This window comes from Doryrhamphus excisus, linkage group LG20 (assembly GCF_037039965.1).
Source record: "Doryrhamphus excisus strain RoL-2023G ecotype Guam linkage group LG20, RoL_Dexc_Guam_v1.1, whole genome shotgun sequence".
Classification (NCBI taxonomy): Eukaryota; Metazoa; Chordata; class Actinopteri; order Syngnathiformes; family Syngnathidae; genus Doryrhamphus; species Doryrhamphus excisus.
This window is the reverse complement of record NC_136376.1, coordinates 9,880,426-9,897,083: the sequence shown is the minus strand read 5'-3', so window position 1 is coordinate 9,897,083 and position 16,658 is coordinate 9,880,426. Positions and strand designations below refer to the sequence as shown.

Genomic DNA, 16,658 nt, shown 5'->3' with positions numbered 1-16,658 from the left:
ACAACACTTACATGTGCCTCATCTCTCTCACCAGCATGCACTTATTAGGGCCCTATGATTTCCATGTTACGAGTAGTTGCAAATGGAATCGCTCACTTTTTCAATAAAAACGGAAACCACTGTTAAACGTGAACTCTGGCGGAAATTGACATTATGTGAATGAAATGGTGTGGTAAGTTTTTGGCATCTTAAGTTTAGAAGAAATATATTAGATTAGAGCTTTCTAACTTACTAGCTAGCTGCTGTGTTGAGTCCCTGCAGAGTTGTGTAATGTGATGTAAACAAATGGGATTGTAAATGTGACTATAGGGGTGTTATTTTGTGTCTACAGGGCTCTAAAATGTTTAACAAAACATATTTACAAATTCTAACTGTGCTCTCACTATGTAAATACAACATTTATTAACATTGAATCCTATATCACATTATTTTATCGTGGTCTGGATGACGGAATTTGGGATCAGATTTTATTGGACCCGAACTTATTTTCAAACAAGTTCAACACATGGGGATTGTATGATTGATTCAGTACTTTGTTGACATTAATTATTTAACTGTAAATGATTTCAACTGAACTCATAAATAAAATGTGCTCTAGGGGCCTTTTAACGCATTTGTAGCTGTTTTTCTAGCTGCCTTCACACTAGTGTGCCTTGATTTATGTGGAAAGCCAGACACATTGTGAACATTGCTAACATTGTTGTCAGTGCAGGGTGCATTTGAATGGATTCAACGCATTGTCAAGTCAGGGATGATGATGAATAAGTCATTAGTAACAACAGACATGACGGATAGATTTGATCATCAGTAGTTGACATGCATGGAAAATGTTTATTTGTCATTATTTTACAGCCAATAACTGTCACTGAGTGAGTGAACAGTCCGGTGGTAAGTTAGTTTGCAGAGGAACCGCACGGTTAGAGTGCTGCCTTCAATCTGAGCCAGACTGAAATGCAGTCATGACTCATTGTTGCAGGCTGCAGCAGCTCCGCTTGGTATCCGTGTGAACTTGTCGTCCAGCCCACTCAAACTCACACCATCCTCTGCTTTAGATTCCAATGCAGGAATTCCATTTTCATTCCCTCTGGGACATTAACAGCAAAAAAAAAGGGATGCGTCCCCATCTTATTTTTGCTCCTTTCTACCAATTTGTCTGCCATAGTTAATCCAAAGTAAGCATTGCACTTCGTTAGTATGTCATCATTCTTTTTCGGAGTGCAGAGCTGCTCCAAAGTCAAATAAAAATAAAACCTTGTGGAAGTAAAACAAGTCCTTCACATGCACACTGGTGATGAGTGATGAATTGCATGGAAAAATGAACAATTATTGTTAACAATCATTGTCATGTTTACAATCGATGCTGCTGATATTGATCAGAGTAACTCCAAGCTGGTGTGCCACAGATGACGTCTGCATGTATGCAGCTCAACTTCCATTAATTCATGTTGTTTTGTTTGTTGAGACGAAATCAAGTCTTCTGCTAGTTGCGGTCAAGTAGTTCCCTTCATTTTTGCCTTAGTTGATTCAAGATGCAATTATTCAGCTATCAATTTGACACAGTCAATTCATTGTATTAATTATTAATTGAACCATAGCCAATTATGCCCATATCGAGCCGGGTTTTCGCTACATGTAATTGATGGGGGTGCAGCGCCACAACAAAATAAATCCGCCACACTGTAAAAATGAGTGAAAACAATGTTAAGTAATGTATTGTATGAACGGGTATACTGTGTTGTGAAAAAGTGTTATATTGTGTGTGTGTGTAATGCTGACTCAAAAGTTCGTCAACAGCTGCTGCCTGTTAAAAAGATGATTTTCTGGAGGAGGGAGCTGTTATAGCGTAGGACAGCGAGTAGGTTCGATTAAAATAGAAGGGAACACATTTACTTATTGTTTCCCATCCTGCCACGCATATTGATTTGACATCGTCCTATTTCAGTCTCCACAAAAGTAGTTTTCCTCTGATGTGCTGTACCCTTGTGGAGGTTCACATCAGGTCTTTGTTCCAAGAAACTGCACATCTATCACAGGATACCAGCAAACCAACCAAATGTCTATTTATAAAAGTAATGGATGTGTTTCTTCTCTTCCTCTAAAATGCCACCTATTTTTGCATTTTCAGGCTCAAATCGCCTTCCTACAAGGGGAGAGGAAGGGCCAGGAGAATCTGAAGAAAGACCTTGTGAGGAGGATCAAAATGTTGGAGTATGCGCTGAAGCAAGAGAGGTGAGTGCCATAACGCCTACTGCTGCTGCAACCCTCCTACAAACTCATAAACCTCTGCAAGTTGCTTACAATCATGGTTTACACAATTTCCTTGCTGAAAAAAAGGCCTCTTTGCCCAGAGAAATGCGGAAAAGGTAGAGTGGAAGTGGTTCTCACAGGTCAATAAATCAACTGTTGGACCTGTGGGGGTGTTTCATTCAGTAATGCTATCATTTCATGAGAAAATCCCCTACAGTGTCTCAGCTGATGTCAGCATAAGCTGGTAGTGGTGTGACATTCTCCCGGGTCGAGTTGAGTGACGTCTCAGGGAATATGTGTCAGCAAGATGGTCAGAATGAGGACGAGAATGTATTATTTTTTCTTTAGGCAAAACAAGGTCACTGCCAAAGCTTTCTTTCTTGAGAAATCCAAAGATTTATATTAAGTGTACCGGCCTGTCACCATCTCACTTGGTCCTTACGTATAAAACAGTTTTTACTCCTCCACCAAGACATTGTCACACATTAGGGGTGTCACAAGGTCTTGAAAGATTAAAATATGACAAGATTTCTCATTCAAAAACAATAAAACTGTTTTATGGGCACTAATAATAATAAATTATTAATTCATTCATTTTCTACCGCTTATCCTCACGAGGGTCGCGTGGGTGCTGGAGCCTATCCCAGCTGTCGAAATGCGGAATACACCCTGGACTGGTCGCCAGCCAATCACAGGGCACATATAGACAAACAACCATTCACACTCACATTCATATCATTGGACAATTTGGAGTCGCCAATTAACCTAGCATGTTTTTGGAATGTGGGAGGAAACCAGAGTACCTGGAGAAAACTCACAGGAAGAATATGCAAACTCCACACAGAGATGGCCGAGGGTGGAATTGAACTTGGGTCTCCTAACTGTGGGCCTGCATGCTAGCCACTTGACTGCCGTGCAGCCCCAATAATAAATAAATCACACAATAAATTAAAATTAACTTGATAATTTTGCCGACCTGAATGTATTGCCTTATGACTGTGTGTCTCTTTTCCTTGTTTCCCACCTCCAAAATGTGCACTGGTTTCAGTACAGTGTTTATTCCATAGAACAACTGCATTCCACATATGAATGGAATACTGATCACTTCCATTACAATATCTACGTCTTGTTTGACCAAACCTACTTAGAGGTTAATGTGAGCATAGGAGGTCATATACTGTGTTTTTCCAAACAGACCCACAGATTATATTTACTTATTTCTGCTTACACAGAAGACATTATATGGTCCCACGGTGTTGCCCAGGCCACACTTTTGTTCTCAAAGAATGATGGTGAAAGTCACAATCACTATTGACAACCTCAAAGTGCTGAGTGTGCAGATCTCCCAGTGTTCGAAGTGCTCACAGCTGGGTCTCAAGATGTCCACTTGTGATTAGATTTTTTTTAAGAATTGTTTTTAAGATTTTTTTTAGAAGGCAATGTTGAGCTGTTGATCTGTTAGACTTCCCCTACAATTTGAAGAATCTCATTGGCCGGTCTTTCAAGCGTGGGATTGTCCTCTAGCGCTTAATGTGTATTTATCCACTTTTCCCCAGTGTGAGAGCACACGACTGCCTCAGAAGCAACGCTTAACCCAGAATTACTACCACTCCACCACTTTCACCGGTTGCTTGGCAACCGGTCACGTCTCCAAGAGCTTCTGAAAAGTGGTGTGAGATATTGGTTTGAATGTAGGTTGTACCTGACTCTAAATGAATTTAAAACATGAAGAGAGTCGTGTGCTGGAGCTGTGGGAACTGAAAGGTGTGAAAGTACTCTTTGGAACGAGGCTGGGCTGCTGATACATGTGTGAATTTGATGCAAGAAAGTAGGAAACTACTTCAAAGTGCCATCGTTAATTTGTTTTCTGAGAGCGGACATCGCTGCTGTTGCTGTTGACAGAACTAGCATAAGTATGTGTATTAGTGTGTGTGTTTTAAACCGTCAAAATATGTAAATATACTGCAACTATTACATGTTATCATCACTGTATGTGTTGATCACAGCAAGTATATCAAACGATGCAACGTTTTTTTTACAGGGCATAATCGAAATAGGTGTGTCTCAATGTTAGCTAGCTCATATTAACTCAGGTTCTCGAGTTATAATGCACAGAAAAGGAAAATAAATATGTGTTCATTTTTCACATAAGGATTGTGAATGATGGGCAAAATTCCAAAAAAGTTACATTTGAAATGTAATTCAGATTTTTGCTTTTCATTGCAGCTTTGTCTAATCAGCCTTGTGTGGGCCTTGCTCATGTGAATCTTTATCATTTGTTCTACTTACAGAGCAAAGTACCATAAATTAAAATATGGGACAGAATTAAATCAAGGAGATGTGAAACCTCCAAGCTACGATTCCGGTAAGTTTGCAGTTGCCTCCATCTTGTCTGCTAAATCACTGTTATTGTGTTCGCATACCTTTTCATGACATCACCGTTTCACATGGGAAGGCTTCATTCATGTCCAATCTTGTTTGTCTCCGTAGTTTCCTTTTATGTCCTTGAATATGGAAACAGTGTCATTTCTGCCATTAGGCAACATTTAGTATTGCGTTAGGGAATCTGTCACACAACTATGTAACCCATGTGTTTATTTACAAGCAGTTTTCATACCTCTACTGCAGCACAAGAAACTCTGGACCTCTATGAGTATTGTTTTGCTAATCACGAAAATTGTGATAAACATAACCTAATTTTGTAAATACTGTATAATTACTTCAAGTTACATCTATCAAAGTAACATCATCATGAGACACCCATAGTTTGTGACTTTTTGTACTGAATAATACATTGTTTAAATGTAAATTGTTCCTATTTCCACATGGTAGTTCAACGCCATTTTCTAACAAGTGCACGGTAACTGATTTAAGGCCACTTTATCACGGTTTACTTCAGTGTAAACAGGATAGTGTATATTGGATGTGAACTGTCTAAAACGATTCACTTTTTGTATGCCACATACCCCCATATATTATTATTATTTGAATAGCTTATGGTCTTTTGGTCAAGTCCTGTGCTGTCATGAAGTTAATTCTTTTCCCCAATGCTCTCTAATCATGAATGCTGTTCAAAGCTCCAAAACCCTTGAAGTGTTGATGACGGGAGGTGAGGGAAGAGGTGTTAGGTGGTGAGGGGTGGGTGGCACAGAGACACGAAGTGGGAGGTGTTGCTCATATGGTGACACATCTGCCCAATGCTCACCTCCCCGACTTAGGCATGTGACCCACTTCCAAACAACTCTAGGTATGTGGCACTACCACCCCAACCCCCCTGTGATACACCCGTCCCACCCCCATCCAAATGGTTGTTAGTTATCTATGGCCCTATGCAAACGTTCCAGCTGACTCTCAAGCAGAGCGCGAATGATAATGAATATCACAGTGAGCTTTGAGTCCTACGGTATTATTAGAGGATACTGGATACTGCAAGCATAAGCACATCACTGCTCTTTCCTGTATGGCATATAAAACTAAGCAATATTATATATAATTCTATTGACTGATTCACTCATTCTGCTGAGACGCTGGAAGTGAAATAACTGCTGTTGCCATAATGTGGTGATGCAAGAATGTTTGGGTTGAATTTAGCGAGTGGAAATTATGTCAGGCCATGCTCTTTGTGGAGCCCTGATTTGTGTCCTTCTCTTCTCCTCCAGACGAGACGAATGAGAACGAGACTTCTGGATCATTGAACAATCAACTGTCCTGGAAACAAGGCCGTCAGCTCCTCAGACAGTAAGAACGCAAACCTTCATATTAGGATTACAGTTGGTTTTTTTTGTGGGGGGGAGCTGCAAAACACGCATGAGGTGTGAATGTAATTACCTGGCATGCATGACTGCATACAAATTACAGTTGGTGTGTAAGGTGTACATCTTTGTCCGTGGACAAGAGCTCCCTCACATGGGCAGCACCAGTCATTACTTCTCTGTCGTTTCAGTACACAGTAGGTTGTTTTTATCAGCGTGGATGTATTTTTATTCATTCATTTTAAATATTTTATTAGGATTAAACAAAATAATCTATGTTTAAGCAAGGTCAGAAATTGGCATGTTAAACTAAGATCCATCTAGATGTGATCCAGATTTTACATTTGACATGTTCAAATGCTGGATCTTGGTGAAATCCCATCATCTCAGAATTTTGTTGTGCTATGTGGGAGTTGATTAGGATTTTTCCTTGGATTGTTCATCCAAATTTTTGAATTTTCATAGATCCGAGACTAAATCTGTTCACTTGGTAATTTTGCCATGTCGTCCCTTTAAGCTGAGGAAGATCTTTCTCTAGTCTCCACACTGCAGCCTCACACATCATCTGCCCCAACATGCTGGCCGATCACACAGCCCATATTTTGTGATTCAAAGTGTTAATATGATGAGAATCATCTTGTCTAAAATGCTGTTAATCAGACCTTTTCTGGTCGGCACTGGATATTGGATATCATTTACATATTATTCAATACCAGGGCCCAACTGGTACTTTTGAAGTTGTGCCAGTGCTTAAACAGTCTCTGAACTACAATTTAGTGACATTAAATATTATTATTATTATTATTATTATACTAGAGGACATATTAAATAATTTTAATAAAGTGATTACTAAGTAATAAATTCATCAATCGGAAATGAAATGTACAACAAACCAGCAGCACTACTGTAGTAATACACAGTATCCTGCATGTATTCTGCTTTTTAATTGATACTTGATACCCAATTCAGGTGACGGTTTTTGCTAGTTACTCCTACATGCAGGAGTGATGTATTATTTGAACAAAATGAAGTTGCCCACTAAGTATCATCTTCAAGTAGTTGCAGCAGGTGGCTGTGTCGGCATCTTCTGGGGTACAATCACACATGAGCATTTTAGCTACACACTCACCGTCATCTGTGCAGGTGAAAAACTAACGTCAACAACAGTTGACTCAGCGGTTTGCTTCATTTCAGTGACGCTAAATGGCAGGGTCTCACACAGGGTGCCGTTGAAGCTCCAAACGCTGGTGGTGGTGTGCAATTACAAAAAAAAATGCATTTTTCAATCTTTTCAATGCCATTACACAATTTTTCCCACTTTGCAGGAGAATCAGTCAAGTCCACATTACATCTGCTCCTTTAAGCTGGACCTCAAACAACCATCTAACTATTTAAATGTGTCATCTTCTAGATACCTTCAGGAGGTGGGCTACACAGACACCATCTTAGATGTGAAGTCACAGCGTGTCCGGGCGTTGTTAGGACTAGCCGGCGATGGAAGTGGGAAGACTGGTGAGCGTATGGGTCCCGAGCCGTTGGTCAATGGGACAGACACATCGACAAAGAGCATGGGCACTCGAGGGTAAGTTCTTCCTACAGTACTGCTTGTCATATTACCAAAATACGCACCCAGGAGTATTTCTGCTGCCATTGTGGTTCATTGTAGTACTGTTAACTTAAGTAATTGTTGGAAACTAATCAAGTGGCTGCTACAAACAGCTAACAGCTCTATGAATAAGATGCAGTTTAATATGATGAGGTCACTCACTGAATGTTTTTGTCTGCCATTTTCCAGCAGATACACAGTTGCAAGTATTGAAATTGTTACTGTGAATGTGTTTATCGATGCACCAATACTCCTCAACAGGAAAACTGAGCTCTCGGACACGAGCGCAGTACTGGAGGCCTTCAAGTTCATCGAGAATGCGGCAGCTGAGTTCAGTGACGAGGATGATGACGAAGATAGTGAGGGGAGAGATAGGACTAATGTGGAGTCCAGGACGGTAAGAATAGACTTGATAATCACAAGGTTATTAATGATATAATTGATGTTCCTGCATGTCCCGTACAGATCATTAGGAAGAAGCCATCATCATCAACACCGCCAGCCAGCATGGACACTAGCGAGGACCCAGACACAGAAGATGCTCTGAAGGGCTTTGACTTCTTGTCGAGTCCTGACGAGATGGACATCTCTCCTGAGTGCAGAGGCACGGGCGACGGGACCGACTGGGGTGAGTCTGGAGGAATTATACAAATGAATACACATGCAATATACAAAAAGAGATAGCTGTTTATTTTCATTTGCTAATTTGACTCTTATGTGTAATGTCTTTGTTGTACTTTTCATTCATTTGTCCTGTGCTCATAAATCACAACCAATGGAATTGATCTCATATTGTGTGCCGTCTTCCACTGTGTGTTCCCATAGCCGGCCTGTGACACCAATTTCTGACATCCTGTGTCTTTAATCAGTCTGATGTTTACGTCTCCCACTTGTCCTCAGACTAAAGCCAGACAAAAACGGGCTGAAAAACGCTGGGCTTTTTCTTTGTATTTGGGCCTTACTTGTTCCAATGTGCTAATTTCACTTCAATCTTAGCAGGCTTGTAAACAGATTTAAAGAAAAGTATGATGTAGCTATATATAGTATATTTAAATAGAAATATGATTGTGGTCTCATAGGGAAACGGGTTGCAGTATTGAGTTGGTCAGTTAGGAGCCTATACATGATGGGCTAATTCCAGTGAAACAAAATTTAACAATTCTTTCATAATTTTCCAACAATTAAATTATCTCTTTGTGGGGCGCATTTCTACACATATTTGTCCTGATACACAAGCCAAATATCTAAATTGGCGAATTTTTAGCAGGCAGGAAATCCTACACATAAAGAATACGTGTGAGGTTGTCACATATTTCTCTGAGGCAGGAGTGAACGGATTAAAGAAAAGATGCTCTTGTATACCCACTGTCTACTTGAGCCTCCAGAGCAGTATCACCACAGCAGAAACACTGCTCTCCAAAACCCCCACACCACAGGGCCTTTTGGGGCTCACTACTTGGCAGTTCCTCAACAGCCTCTCGGTCTGGTTTTGTCCCCCCTGTGTAGACAAGGACGATCAAGGTCCCACATCTGAGGCCTGGGACGTGGACCAGAGTCTGATAACCAAACTCAAGGAGCAGTACAGAAAGGAACGCAAGGGGAAAAAGGGGGTGAAGAGTAAGTCCTGACAGGCTTCACTGCCTCCCTTCTTGTCCTCTCTTCGCAGAGCCTCACTTTCTTGAGTTCAGTCAAAAAGCTCCAATCAAACGCCCTTTACTTGGCTTTGCTCTGACTTCTTCTTGTCTGTCGTTTCATCCTGAATGGGTTCTGTTCTGTGCTTCATATTGCCAAATCTGTCACCACTTTTTCCTTTCACTCAGTCATTGCATGTTTTTCTGTCCCACACAAATGTATTGGTCTGCAGTATATACTATTGTCTCTTTCAAAAACTCAGATATCGGAGTGATGTTATCTCACAATCATGTTCCTCTGTATTAGCACTGTCATCAGCAGCCATGGTGATTGTGTACAGCAGGGGTCTCAAACTCAATTTACCTGGGGGCTACTGGAGCTAGGGTCTGGGCAAGGCTGGGCCGCATCAGGTTTTCCAAAAAAAAACAAAAAACGCATTTATTAAAAACAGAAAAATATACAAACTTTTTCAGTGCTTTGGTTCCGATTTTCTACAATAAAAGCTCTGATAAAACATTCCACTGTTCTCAAGTATCTTATTTTCTGCTCAAAATAAGATGAAAATAAATAAACAAATCAAGAATAAAGAAAATCAATAAATCAGTAATAAATAAATATAATAATAATAATAAAACTGCAAATAATAAAAACTTAAGAAACCACAAATAGTAGGTGGGTAGACAAATTATTTTTTTCAGATTTAAAATGAACAAAGCATTATTAGAGCCCTGTAGACATGACACTTTACAGAAGAATGGAGTTGAATAAAAGCAAGTAAACAGAGTAGAAGACACACCAAAATACAACATTCATTGGTTAATACACAGTTAAAACATGAGAAAAAACGGGGCAGGGCACAGCAGTCAGATATAAAAAGTTAGACATTAAAAACAGATTTAAAGAGGTGGGTTTTTAGTTGTTTTTTGAAACTGGGAAAGTCAGGGCAAGCACGGAGTGAATGAGGTAAAGAGTTCCAGAGGGTGGGGGCGGCGATGGAGAAGGCTCTGTCTCCCCAGGTTCGGAGCTTGGTCTTACAGGGGAGTGCCAGGAGGTTGGAGTCTGAGGAGCGAAGGGGGGATTGTGTGGATGGAGCAGGTCTGTGAGATATTGGGGGGGGGGGGTCAGATCGTGGAGGGCTTTGTACGATATGAGAAGAATTTTGAAGTGAGTGCGTTGGGGAACGGGAAGCCAGTGGAGGTTTTGGAGGACAGGGGTAATGTGTTGACGGGAGCGGGTGGAGGTGAGGAGGCGGGCAGCAGAGTTCTGAATATATTGTAGTTTGTTGAGGGTTTTGGAAGGTGTACCGTAGAGAATACTGTTGCAGTAGTCCATTCTGGTTGTGATGAATGCATGGATCAGGGATTCAGCGGCAGAGAATGTAAGTGATGGACGGAGTTGGGCTGTGTTCTTAAGATGGAAGAATGCAGTCCGGGTTAACTGTTTGATGTGGGGTTCAAATGAAAGGGTGGGGTCCAGGAGGATACCAAGGTTGCGGATGAGCGCGGATGGAGTGAGGGTGTCGCTGTCAAATTGAAGATAGAAGTTATGGGTGGGTGTTGTGATGTTTTTGGGACCAATGATGATAATATCTGTTTTGTCACTATTAAGTTTGAGAAAATTTTGTTCCATACAAGTTTTGATATCAGCTAAGCAGTTGTACGCAATCAGACACAAAATGTGCATATATTTTTTACTTAAAGGGGACCTATTATGTTTTTTCCACTTTTCTGACTTATAAATGTAATTATAATGTTGTATTCTCGTGTTATACGATGCCAATGTTTCAGATAAGGAGGTTTGCATATTTGGAAGTGAGCCCTGAAAGAAGTTTGGCATGGCTCAAAACGCTCGTTTTCAGAGGGCGTTGTAAAACTGGAGGTTTGTGATGTCACACATAGGCGGGCTTCTTTGTAAGGGCATGCACTGTAGGTGAGATACACTCTCCGCAGAAATTGTAAACAAATGTGTCTTTCCCTTACAACCAAAGAAGCACTTCCAGGGAGCCATTGCTAACAACGTAAACAGATGTCAATTAAGTAAGATTTCTGTGTTGCTGAGGTGTTAATCTAACAGGTAAAAAGCACTGTTACTGTGTTTAACTTCATGTATGTTCCTGCATAGAGCAGAGCTGCTTCACACTGAGCTGGTGTGATCTTTATAATTCAATGTCACAACAGAAATTAAAAACAGCAACTCCCATCCACGCACATCCACATTTACTGATAAACCCCAACTTTGCTCTCTTTTGACACCGAGCATTGCTGCTAACTTCCATTCTGTCCCTTATTTCCTTTCTGCGTCTAATTGTTTTCCAATTTCTTACCAGTTCTGCTTTCCCTTCTTTTTCATGCGGTATACTTCTTTTCCTTCTGTATTTTCATTTATGTCTCTTATTAACACCACTCCTGATGGTGTGCTTTAAACAGGACCCAACCGGTCCAAGCTGCAGGACATGCTGGCTAACCTCAGAGATGCAGAGGATGTGTCCCACATGCAGCCTCCCTCCACCGCCCAATCACGGCCAAACGTGGTGCGCTTCAACGAGCATGATGGGGGCCGACCAGATGAAGGTGAATATGTTGGAATATACATGCACGCTACGTCTTAGCCTGCCTGTAATTGTCCTGTAACAATGTGATGACACAAGCTGTCTGTTTATTTCCAGTGGAGGCGCTGACCTTCCCGCCCACCTCAGGGAAGTCGTTCATTATGGGCTCAGACGAGGCCATGGAGAGTGAGCTGGGCCTTGGCGAGCTGGCTGGGCTCACTGTTGCCAACGAGGCCGACAGCCTGGCATACGATGTGAGTAGGAGGGCCAAATAGATTTGAAATCCCACAAGGCCATCATTCTGAGCAGAACTATTTCTGAGCATGTGGTGAATAGAGCTTAAAGAGACAGTGAAATAATTGACTGTGTCAGCGAAAAGATGTAGAGTCGATAGCGTATCTGCGGACGCTGTCACTATATTTTTAAGAGGAACAATTAAGAGTTTCATTTATTCTCTTTTCAGCTTTTGTTTTGGAATTTCCTATAAACATACACAACCTTAGTGAAAGCGAATTCTGACTAGAGACTCTCTCCTCAGATTGGCAACAATAAGGACGCAATGAGGAAAACCTGGAATCCTAAATTTACTCTCCGGAGCCATTTTGACGGGATTCGTGCCCTAACCTTCCACCCTGTTGAGCCTGTCCTGATCACTGCTTCGGAAGATCACACACTCAAAATGTGGAACCTTCAGAAAACAACTCCAGCCAAAAAGTAAGCACTCTGCTTGTTTTTATTTCCTCATTGTGCATGACATTCTGGGGAAGATGGGATTTTTCCACTGGGTTGACACAGTTGGCCTCAGGGGACGGTTTGCACTCATTACGCTGATTTGGTAGTACAATAATCACTTGTCACCTATGGTCATGAGCTTTAGGTCATGACCGAAAGAATGAGATGGCGGATACAGGCGGCTGAAATGAGTTTCCTCCGTAGGGTAGCTGGACTCACCCTAAGAGGTAGGGTGAGGAGCTCAGCCATCCGGGAGGGGCTCAGAGTAGAGCCGCTTCTCCTTCACATTGAGAGGAGTCAGTTGAGGTGGCTCGGGCATCTAGTCCGGATGCCTCCCGGACGCCTCCCTGGTGAGGGGTTTCGGGCATGCCCAGCCGGGAAAAGGCCCCGGGGCAGACCTAGGACACGCTGGAGGGACTATGTCTCACAGCTGGCCTGGGAAAGCCTTGGTGTCCTCCCGGTGGAGATGGAGGAGGTGGCCGGGGACCGGGAAGTCTGGGCTTCCCTACTAAGACTGCTGCCCCCACGACCCGGAAAAGCGGAGGAAAATGGATGGATGGATAATCACTTGTTTAATATTGCAAGTATTTGTATCCATGCTTGATCATGATTAGTGAGTTTCTGCAAAGTAGGATTCCTTATGTGTAAATGGAATACAGTAAATAAGACTTAAGATTGTGTGTGTTGCTGTAAATGTGTGCAAAAGTGAACAAATTGGGAAGCAGACAGGAAGTGGTGTCAGGGGTTTAGAGTTTAGCTTGGCGTGTGTTATGGCGGCAGCAGTAACCCGTGTTAAGATTTTATTGTGCCTGTTGTGAAATGATTCAGACTTGCAACAAAAGGCTGTTGTTCAGGCCATCAAGTCTGATACTTATAGGTTATCACATGGTTTGTCTGGTATCAGGCCCAGTATCATGCCCCCGCGTGCCAGTATCAGCCCGAGACCGAAGGTCTGATGATCTTATTATCACATACTATTTAATCATGAGCTTATTATCACGTACTATTTAATCAAAAGACCATTTTGTTTCCAGAAAATGTTCAGTTTATTACATGTATTATACAGTAAACCTCGGATATATCGGATTCAATTGTTCCCACTGGTTTTGTCCGATATAAGCGAAATCCGTTATATGCGTATACCGGAAAATGTCTGCCACATTCATTACACGGACGCGCAATGCCATGGGGGAACTTTCTTTGATCCATGTTCACAGCCAAAGCTGAAGATTATAACATCTTTGTATGAATTACAGACATGTACATGAGCATGTACAACAAAATAAAAAATCTCAAATCTGTAGAAATGCCTTCTTGTTGCTATTAGGGAGGTTTAGAAACCAAACGTAAACGCAAACGATAATGACGTCACAGGCTATTGACAAGTCGGCAAGTTACCATACATTTCAATAGCATGTGACGTCATTATCGTTTGCACTTACGTACGTTTATCGTTTGGTTTCTAAACCTCCCTAATAGCAACAAGAAGGCATTTCTACAGATTTGAGAATTTTTTTTTTATTTCATTGTACATGCTCATGTACATGTCTGTAATTCATAAAAAGATGTTATAATCTTCACCTTTGGCTGTGAACATGGATCAAAGATGGATCAAAGGCCACGATGCGGCCATCCGATATATGCCAGGGGAAATTGGAACAGGACTGGAGATTTTGTCCGAAATAGGCGAAATCCGTTATAAAAAAATCAGATTTTTGCAATGAATTTTTATTGGAAATGCATTACATAAAAATTGGTTCTTTTTTATCTGTCCGTTGTGAGCGAATTTCCGATATATCCAAGGTTTACTGTATCTAAACAGTGTAAACACAACAATTGCAAAAATATTTCAACAATAATATTTTATCAACTGTCTTATCTTATCAATGTCACACAATTAAAGTTCCATTAATCAAGTTTGGGTTTTTTGGTGACTGGAGAAGCACTAAGCACTCGTGTGCTGTTCTCTGATTGGTTGTTTCGGCCTTTTTCCGTATCATTCATGGGCGGTTTCTAGGGTACAGGGCCAATTAATACTGTAGTATGTGATAACTGTGTGTCTCACCCAACATTACAGTAACATTACTGACACCTAGTGACCTGGGTAGAATACTACATTTCATCACAGCATCTTTGAACATCTACCTCTAATGTGTTACAATTGAGAGTGAAGACAATGTGCCGTGTACCTTCCGAGTTTGTGATCAATGAGAATTGTGTCCACAGGAGTACATCTTTAGATGTGGAGCCCATCTACACTTTCAGGGCCCACAGGTACAAAGACTAACAAATGAAAACATTTTTATGTTGTTTGAGAGACATGCCTTTTAAAAGCCTGTTATACTTCAACCCACAGGGGGGCTGTGCTGAGTGTGGTCATGAGCAGCAGTGGGGAGCAGTGTTTCAGTGGAGGAGTGGACGGCACCATCCAATGTTGGAACATGCCCAATCCCAACATTGACCCTTATGATTCCTATGGTAATACTGCCACCTTTTTTGGTCAAATGAGAACTATTCAGATTAATGGAGTACTGCTGTGTGACAGATAGACATGGACTTTTTTATTGTAATTGCACAATAACAGAGCAGTGAAATTGCCAACGAAATGTTGTTGCCTGGCTCCCGTGTAATAATAAATAATAATGTGGAGAATAAATAGATTACATCAAATATGAACAATGTACAGCGTAAACAGTAATTTGTACAAATAATTTAGAATAAATAACAATAATTTAAAGTTTTGGTTGTGCGTGTCAACAGATTCCTCAGTGCTGCGTGGGGAGCTGTGTGGACACACCGACTCGGTTTGGGGCTTGGTGTACAGCAGCGCACACCAGCGCCTCCTTTCCTGCTCAGCTGACGGGACAGTTAGACTGTGGGACGCCAACAGCACTTCTCCTGCCCTCGCAGTATTCAATGAAAATAAAAGTAATCATTTGAATCTTATCTCATTATGTGCAATGCAACTTTTGTGTAACTGATGTGTGGTTGTGTTTCCATCAGAGCTGGGGGTTCCCTCTTCTGTGGATCTGGTGTGCAGCGAACCAGCTCACCTGGTTACATCCTTCACTAGTGGCGAGATCGGCCTCTTCAACATGGAGACGCGTCAACAGGTCCTCAGTCTGGAGTCCAATGGAGAGCAAGGTGGACTTTACTAACACGAGTATTTGAATAGGAGATGGATCATAATGCATTGTCGACCTTACTTGCGCATCCCCTGAACTTGAAAAGGGGGGCTGAGTAGCCACGCTGAAGAAAGACTGGATCCACTCTATGCTTTTGCTGTTTTTTGGTTTTTATTTAGCGAGGCGCAAGTCTCATTATGGCAAGGTACAGCACAGCACAGCACAGCACAGGTGAAAACCTTCAAATAAAAAAGGGTGTATAAGTATATACAATATACATACTATTTATAAATTTATATAATATATACACACATAATAATATACATACGTATACAGTGAAGAAAATAAGTATTTGAACACCCTGCTATTTTGCTATTTCTCCCACTTAGAAATCATGGAGGGGTCTGAAATTTTCATCGTAGGTGCATGTCCACTGTGAGAGAGATAAACTAAAAAGAAAAATCCAGAAATCACAATGCATGATTTTTTAACAATTTATTTGTGTGATACAGCTGCAAATAAGTATTTGAACACCTGTGTATCATCTAGAATTCTGACCCTGAAAGACCTGTTAGTCTGCCCATTAGAAGTCCACCTGCACTCCATGTATCATCCTGAATCAGATGCACCTGTTTGAGGTCGTTAGCTGCATAAAGACACCTGTCCACCCCATACAATCAGTAAGACTTTAACTTGTAACATGGCGAAGACCAAAGAGCTGTCCAAAGACACCAGAGACAAAATTGTACACCTCCACAAGGCTGGAAAGGGCTACGGAGCAATTACCAAGCAGCTTGGTGAAAAAAGGTCCACTGTTGGAGCTATCATTAGAAAATGGAAGAAGCTAAACATGACGGTCAATCTCAATCGGAGTGGAGCCCCATGCAAGATATCACCTCGTGGGGTCTCAATGATTCTAAGAAAGGTGAGGAATCAGCCCAGAACTACACGACAGGACTTGGTCAATGACCTGAAAAGAGCTGGGACCACCGTTTCCAAGGTTACTGTAGGTAATA

At 41.4% G+C, this 16,658-nt stretch overlaps 1 protein-coding gene across 2 annotated transcripts in view; it reads left to right on the top strand.

The window, feature by feature from the left end:
- Positions 1–16,658, top strand: part of LOC131107880 (striatin-like) — a 30,625-nt gene that overhangs the window by 9,641 nt on the left and 4,326 nt on the right. The window contains exons 2-15 of one of the 2 annotated variants that reach the window (XM_058058325.2): positions 2,126–2,229; positions 4,539–4,612; positions 5,907–5,985; positions 7,411–7,581; positions 7,867–8,002; positions 8,071–8,233; positions 9,112–9,222; positions 11,664–11,807; positions 11,903–12,039; positions 12,324–12,499; positions 14,744–14,791; positions 14,874–14,995; positions 15,278–15,445; positions 15,521–15,661. In XM_058058325.2, the coding sequence (XP_057914308.2) occupies positions 2,126–2,229; positions 4,539–4,612; positions 5,907–5,985; positions 7,411–7,581; positions 7,867–8,002; positions 8,071–8,233; positions 9,112–9,222; positions 11,664–11,807; positions 11,903–12,039; positions 12,324–12,499; positions 14,744–14,791; positions 14,874–14,995; positions 15,278–15,445; positions 15,521–15,661 (1,774 nt within the window). The remainder of the gene's footprint in view (positions 1–2,125; positions 2,230–4,538; positions 4,613–5,906; positions 5,986–7,410; positions 7,582–7,866; positions 8,003–8,070; positions 8,234–9,111; positions 9,223–11,663; positions 11,808–11,902; positions 12,040–12,323; positions 12,500–14,743; positions 14,792–14,873; positions 14,996–15,277; positions 15,446–15,520; positions 15,662–16,658) is intronic. The other variant, XM_058058326.2, reaches the window with a different exon arrangement.